The sequence below is a fragment of the Gadus morhua genome, chromosome 3, assembly GCF_902167405.1.
Source record: "Gadus morhua chromosome 3, gadMor3.0, whole genome shotgun sequence".
Classification (NCBI taxonomy): domain Eukaryota; kingdom Metazoa; phylum Chordata; class Actinopteri; order Gadiformes; family Gadidae; genus Gadus; species Gadus morhua.
In genome coordinates, this window is record NC_044050.1 from 24,213,972 (window position 1) to 24,221,241 (window position 7,270).

At 46.9% G+C, this 7,270-nt stretch overlaps 1 protein-coding gene across 1 annotated transcript in view; it reads left to right on the forward strand.

Moving 5' to 3' along the window:
- The window catches only part of caly (calcyon neuron-specific vesicular protein), a 7,222-nt gene extending 545 nt beyond the window's left edge, over window positions 1-6,677 (forward strand). The window contains exons 2-5 of the mRNA XM_030352512.1: window positions 1,459-1,613; window positions 3,087-3,206; window positions 3,417-3,530; window positions 5,490-6,677. Coding sequence (XP_030208372.1) covers window positions 1,476-1,613; window positions 3,087-3,206; window positions 3,417-3,530; window positions 5,490-5,747 — 630 coding nt within the window. The 5' untranslated portion in view covers window positions 1,459-1,475 and the 3' untranslated portion in view covers window positions 5,748-6,677. The remainder of the gene's footprint in view (window positions 1-1,458; window positions 1,614-3,086; window positions 3,207-3,416; window positions 3,531-5,489) is intronic.
- Window positions 6,678-7,270: the final 593 nt, after the last annotated feature.

Here is a 7,270-nt window from a genome sequence, read left to right on the forward strand (position 1 = left end):
GAAACAGCCATGAGTCCATATGTGATGAATGGCATTTATGACGAGTTCCAGCAGCGATGCGTCTGTGTGCAAAATACGAGCCATTCATTGGCAAATGTGTAGTTTAATGGAAAATGGGTCCTTATCGATCATTAGCGCTTGTGAAATAAGGGAAATAGTGCACGACGAGATCCTATTTAGTTTGTGTGTGTGTGAATTGTCGAACATGTTCAGTCTTTCGTGTCTTGTCGCAGCGCTCTCCAATGCACCAAAGTTTGGATGTGAATGGAGAGCGGATCGTAAAGAATCCAAAGGCACAGGCACATGCACGCAAGATCTAAGCTAAATCTCCGATTTTGACAAATATGTGGCCTATATCATTGATGTGAAGTTAATGAGACAAGGGTTAAATTGCTGCTGTCGGCCAGAGGAGGATATATTTAACACCGTACAGCCCACTGCTCACCTGTCCTCAACAGAACAGGAAGAGAATGAATCATCTGGCAGCTCATTCTGTAGGGCTGAAAACGCTCGTCTGCACAAATGACCACTTTAGCCGCCCCCTCACGTAGACAGTGAGGACGCTGGAAAGCAGCCTGGAGATTTCACCTCATGAAAACCTCCCCCCTCCCCCTCCCTTCCTAGCAAGAACACGTTTACCTTCTCAATCTGCGCCGGTGATGTGCAGATCCAAAGCTATTTTCTATCAACAACCATGTTTGCATTTATTTATTCCTCCATTTGAATCAAGGTGCTCTGTGCCCGTTGTGGTGTGTTTAAACCCCCCTTTGTTTCCCCCCGGTGTACATCCCACCTCGTGTGAGTCACAGCCTTGATAGGCACCTTGAGGCTTGTGATAGAGAAGGTGGGACTTTATTGCATTATGTCATTGGGTTGTGTGAATGGGCTACGCCCCCCACCACCACCATCACCACCAGCCCCTCCGCCAGCACCTCCTCCTACTCCTCATCCTCCACAAAGGGGGATGTTATTGATTGTGGAGCAGGGAATAGAAATGTTATCAGCGGAGAAGCAACGGTCCCACAAAGGGTAGGTTTCTTAGATCATGAAGAGAGAGCGTACGGATGGAGTTAAGGGCGAGCCAGGAGTACATGCTGGAGGGATGTTCGGGTTTACCTAACGACTGGTCGCAGAACACAACTAAATAGAAAGAGAGAGACTGTCTTTGTGTGGGTTAGTGGTTACCAGATGGGTAACCTTAGCAACGTTGTCATAATACTCCGACAGAGACATGCTGTTCGTGGCACATACAGAATTATTGTTGGTAAATAACTGCCACAGATGGTATGTTTTTAGTCAAACTGTGTTGTTATCATCCAAACAACCCGCTCCTCCCGCCAGTCTCCCCGTACGCCAGTGTCCCGGCCCAAACCTCTCCATGACCAGCCATGGGTCAAAGGTCAGGGATGGGGGAGCAGAGCGGGGGTGTTCTGAGCTTCTGGCCCCTACTGTGCTCAGGTCGTCCCAAGGCAGCCATGGTGAAGCCGGGTAGCAACCTGTGTCAGAAGAAGCTGGAGAAGAAGTCGTTGTTGGACGACGGCTTCGACAACATCCCCCTCATCACCCCGCTGGAGGTCAACCAGCTGCAGAACCCCCACGCGACCCCCGACCAGGTAACCACGCCCGCTGGGGACGGCTCTGTGTGTGTGTGTGTGTGTGTGTGTGTGTAGGTGTGTGTGTGTGTGTGCGTGTCTGTTTTTTTTACGTGTTTCTTTTTCTGTCTTTGAGTCTATGTGTGTTTTTATTTTCTGTTTGTGTGTGTGTGTGTGTGTGTGTGTGTGTGTGTGTGTGTGTGTGTGTGTGTGTGTGTGTGTGTGTGTGTGTGTGTGTGTGTGTGTGTGCGTGTGTGTGTGTGTGTGTGTGTGTTTGTCCGTCTGAGTGTGTAAGTGTGTGTTTTTTCAGATCGGGTTTCTTAATTATGTTCTTGTTCGTTTTTCTGTTTGTGTGCGCATGTGTATGCGTGTGTGCGCAATCGCATGTGTGTGTGCAAGTGTTCTCTGCGTGTGTAAGTGCATTCGTTGTGTATTTCGTGTGTGTGTGTGTGTGTGTGTTTTCTGTATGCCTGTGTGCGTGGGATGTGGATGCACCCATTTTGTCTGTACTCTGTGTACCTGGTCCTGTGCCTCCTTCTACAGCTGTTATTACTGTCTTCCACCGGGCTGTTGGTTTTTGCTCCGATTCATCTCAGCATGAAGTGTTCAGCAGTGTACCTATCGCTGATGCGCAACCACAACAGATGCTGCATTAAAAATGCGACACACACACACACAGGCACAGACAAACACATGCACACATACACACACACACACACATACACACACACACACACACACACACACATGGTGGCGCCCTGCTGGGTTACGTAATGTCGCCTTGGAAACTCCATTAGAATTCTCTGAGGAGGGACTCATCCTCCCGGCGGAGGCAGGGAGACAGCGTCTGGCGAGGGCCGGGCTTCACTTGACCCCTGTCCACAGCATCCCCCGCCCCCCACACCCGCCTGCAGCCACTGTTCATCTCTGCGTGCAGATCAGTGTGTGTTCTGGAGACCTGGTTTAGCAACTGGTACTCCAGGCAGCCTTGTGTGTTCTCCATTTACATATTTACATTCGGGGGCATTTAGCAGACGCTTTTAATCCAAAGCGACTTACAACAAGTACATTTGTCAGATGAAAGAGAAACAATAATATATTGCTGTCGGTACAGTGTACATAGAAAAACAAGTGGCAAGCACTTACAATTGTTAGGTTAACACATTTCCTTTGTGAAACAAAGATAGCTAGGATAAGACACTACGCGATGCTAAGTACTTTATTTAAATGCCAGGTCGTACAACATACACTCAATGTGTATCTTCTCCTCCTGAATGCGTGCAAACCGGACGATTTCACAACGTGATACATTTGAGCGTTCTTCTTCCTTTCGGTCGGGCGATGTTCTCTGTTCTGGGTGTCGGTGAACACGGCGAAGACACGTGATCGATAACCAGGACATCTGTCTGAGTTATCGCGGTAAATCCATTGAAGAGCAGACTATGGTGTAAGGTCGTGGAGGTAACGGGCGATGTGTTGCCCCATGTGCCCTAGGTGTTCGTGAAGACCAAGACACAGTACCAGCTGCAGCAGAAGAGCAAGAGGAGGCTGTACGTGCCCAGCATCAGACGCTTCAACATCAACTTCTACAGCAACGTGTCTGAGAAGACCAAGGTGAGGGAGGCCTGCGGACATTTTACTTTACTTAAAACTGTTTTTAATATGAAAATAAATATCTATGTTTGGTTTTGTGTGTTTGTGCGTGTGTCTGTGTGTGCGTGTCTGTGCGTGTATGTGTTTCTGTGTGTGTGTGTGTGTGTGTGTGTGTGTGTGTGTGTGTGTGTGTGTGTGTGTGCGCGTGTGTGTGTGTGTGTGTGTGTGAAGATCACAGGCCTGATCCTCATCACGTTGGCCTTCCTCACCAGCCTCCTACTTCTGCTCATGTACAAAGCCCTGTGGTACGACCAGCTCACCTGTCCAGAGGGCTTTGTTCTGAAGGTAGGTACCCAAGACACACACACACGCACACACACTCACACGCACACACACACACACACACACACACACACACACACACACACACACACACACACACACACACACACACACACCTATAACAGCATGTGCTTAAGAACAAGACTTCCACAACAACATTGCAGAATGAACAATAGGAGGGGTGCACATGAACTCTCTATCCACTGGCTTTCAAAACCATAGTAGCAGAACACATCGTCTGCTATGTACCAAGCACTCCCCAAGCGTTTCATACCCCGAGTACACTGCCCTTGGCCCACACGCACTCTGGCTGATAGTAGTCCCAGGTGTAAAGACACTCGCTACTTAAAGTGCCTATTTTAAGCGGCAACACCCCACCTCGTTCTCTCTTCCTTTCGGCACTTCTTCACAGCAGAGTCTTCAGAGAGAAACATATACGCCATTATCTCTGTGCCGACACCTTGCAGGCTCCGTCTATACTGGGGTTAGCACCGCAACAGCACGTGGTGGTGCAGCAGCCTCCATCACGTCCAGAGAACCATAGCTGTGAAACAGTGGGAGAGAGAGAGGGAGGAGAGGGCATAGGAGACGGAAAGAAAGAAGGAAAGCGAGAGAGAAAAAAAACAGCTTTTCTGGGCAGGCAGAAATCGGGACACCCGCTTGTGAATCTGAGGGGCCTTTAATTAGAGCTGAGCGTGACTAAACTGTGATTAAAGGCTTAAACAGTGAGGGGTGATAAGGGGGAGGAAGCATGGGAAGGAAAGGGATGGTGAGGGGGGGGGTTGGAGTGGGATGGGGGGGGGGGGGGGCGGAACCTTCCGGCGAAAGCCTTTGAAGTTTCCGTTGGTTACAGTTTTTCTCAGCATATTATTTTTCCTACCGCTGCACTGTTGGGGACACTATGAAAAAAAACCACCATTCCCGGCATGGAGGATGTGCCCCACAGGCCCTGCTCTGGCCTAGGCACCCATTCTGGCTGCTCCATCTTGGGAGAATGTCAGGTCCCCTGGTCGCCCTTTAAGCGATTAACACGGTCAGAATAGATATGCTTTCCTTGGTTTTAATTGATTCCCTGTTCCTTCCCCTGCAGTAAGTGAATTTGCTCTTATCCATGCTGAGCAAAAGCAAGGTTATACGTCTGGCATACAAAGACAAGGTCTAAAACAATTGCTTGGATTGTGCTTTGCGCTGCGCTTTGAGACCGCTGCAACTCCGCCTCCACACAGAACTATGCCTTGGGATCTGTTTTATGATCGCTAACACAGATGCTACTGCAGATCGTTTTTCCTTGTGTGTACGGCAGTTTGGCAAAGGTAGACTCAATGAGGGACAAATGACTTCAAAAACAACTTCCTGTTTGTCTGCCTGTTCTGTTTTGTCAATCACCAATGAGCAAACGGACTACTGACTATCTTATCAAACTTAATATATGCAGATAACTCTTGAGAAAACAAGCATTGACTTGAACTAATTAATTAAACAAATCTTCCAACTCAAAATTACTGTTTGGAAATGTTATTTCAGAGCTCCGATTTGCCCGACATTACATTAGTAACAACATCAAACATGGCGGCATTCATCGTGGGATGGGAATTAAATTATTATGAACGCTTTTGTTGAAGTTTAACACATAATGTGATCTGTATATTATGCAATTTTTGTTTGTATCATTAATATTTTGCTCAGATTACGGCAATACGGGGAATTTTTTACAGATTAAATTAGCTAACTAGTGTTCGACTCCTCTCTTCTTCATAGGTTATCAAAAGAATCATGATTTGCTGCTGCATACACTTTGTTTATTCAGCAATGAGTCACAATATGCAGTAAATGTTTAAATGTTTGTCCTCCTCTGACGCCCCTTTGTGAAAAGGACATCGATGTGCAGCCTTCAAAAACCCGACCTTTGTCTATGGCGCAAGCACTGTGCTAAATATACTCGTTGTTGTCGTGCCGTCCCAGGGGAAGCACTGCGCCCCCACTGGCCTGGAGATGTACTACACCGAGCAGCAGCAGAGAGAGCAGTCGGGCCCGGATGAGCGCGGCACCATCGGCGCCGGCTTCTACGCGGCCCTCAGCCACCTCAACAAGGTCAAGAGGACCAGGCCCGAGATGGTGTCGCCATGGCTACCCGTCATCGGAACCCTGAAGGAGGGGGGAGGGCCTGCCAGGGAGAGCATGGAGGAGCCCCTGGAGGGGGAGTTGGGAGGAAAGGAGTGAAGGTGTGGAGGAGAGAACGGGATCTTGTCACGGAGAGACGAGGCCTTGTGGTGGGCGGGTGTTGACAAGTGACAGGTTAGCGTGTACAGTGTGTGCATGCGCAGCCGTGTGCGTCAGAATGTGCTTCTGGGTGCGTGTGTATGTGCCTGTGTGTGTGTGTGTGTGTGTGTGTGTGTGTGTGTGTGTGTGTGTATGTGTGTGTGTGTGTGTGTGTGTGTGTGTGTGTGTGCGTGTGTGTGTGTGTGTGTTTACACTTGATGTGTACTTGTGTGTCTGCTCAGTGGAAACGTATCAAGAGGGAGCTGGAGGTGTGAGCGAGAGAAAGTGTGAACACTGAGAATGAGTGAAGCTTCAGTGAGAGTCTTCTTCTGCTTGGTTTCTCACCCCCCCCCCCCCCCCCCGGGTTTATTTTGTTAATGAGTGCAAAAAGAAGCAACGTCCTGTTGAATCACCTTTTTTTTTTTAACACATAGTCAAGAGAGAACGAAGATCTACCTGCTGTGTTACATTTATACTGGCTTTTTATGTTTGCAGTGTGTTCTACGTTTGAATTCTGAACGGTAATGGCAGTGTTGTCAGAATGCATTTTAATGAACCCATTTAATGGTCTGAAGAATTAAATTAATGTTAAGATTAAGGATACTCAACGACAGTTATTTATATTAACGTACTGTATGTATATATATATGACAGCAACGGACTAATTATACAAAATACTAGGTCATCCAGACCTGTTTTCTCTAAGGTTTGCCAGAAATGTTTATATATATTTGGTTTAATGAGTGTGATCTATTTCATAACTATCATGAATGTATAAATCAGCATTTAATTGTAGGGCTTATGATGAGTATTTCTTAATGTAGTTGACACTAACACAATATTTTTTTGTTTTCTCTTTGTTGGATGTATTTAATAAACTATTAATTGGGAGTGTCTTATTTATTTAGTTATTTTTACAAGTTTTAGCAATGAAATAGTGTTTGTTTTAGGTTCACGGAAAAATACCAAGAATAATGTCGCAGTCAAATTGCATGATGGCAAATAAAACAATTTAATCTGCACCAGGTTTACCAGCACATTAGTCAGAAACTTCTCTTAAAATACTTGAAATCAAAACCCCCCCAGCACACTTCTGTCCTTCTCCTGATGTCCCAGTTGGTTTTCAAGCCCATAGTATTTCGTGAAGCTTCGATGAATCGTATCAAGAGGTTGCGGTCTGATGGATCTGGAGCAGGATTCCTAGCCTGAATCCAGGACGTCGTGTCCTTTCTGAGCCCTACGAGTGCTGCTGCTGGGTCCATCTGCTGGTGATGTCACTGAATGGACCGAAACTAAATGACGCAAGTGTCAGATGCGGTAACCAAATGCAGCCTGATTGAATGGTTTAATGGTTTCAATCAGGGTCAATCATTTTTGGTTAATTCATTTAGGTTATAAAGAAACAGTAATAGGGATGGATGGAGCTACCGAGTGGTAAGACATGCGCCGCTTTTATTCTTAAATGAATAGGAAGAACCGTGAAA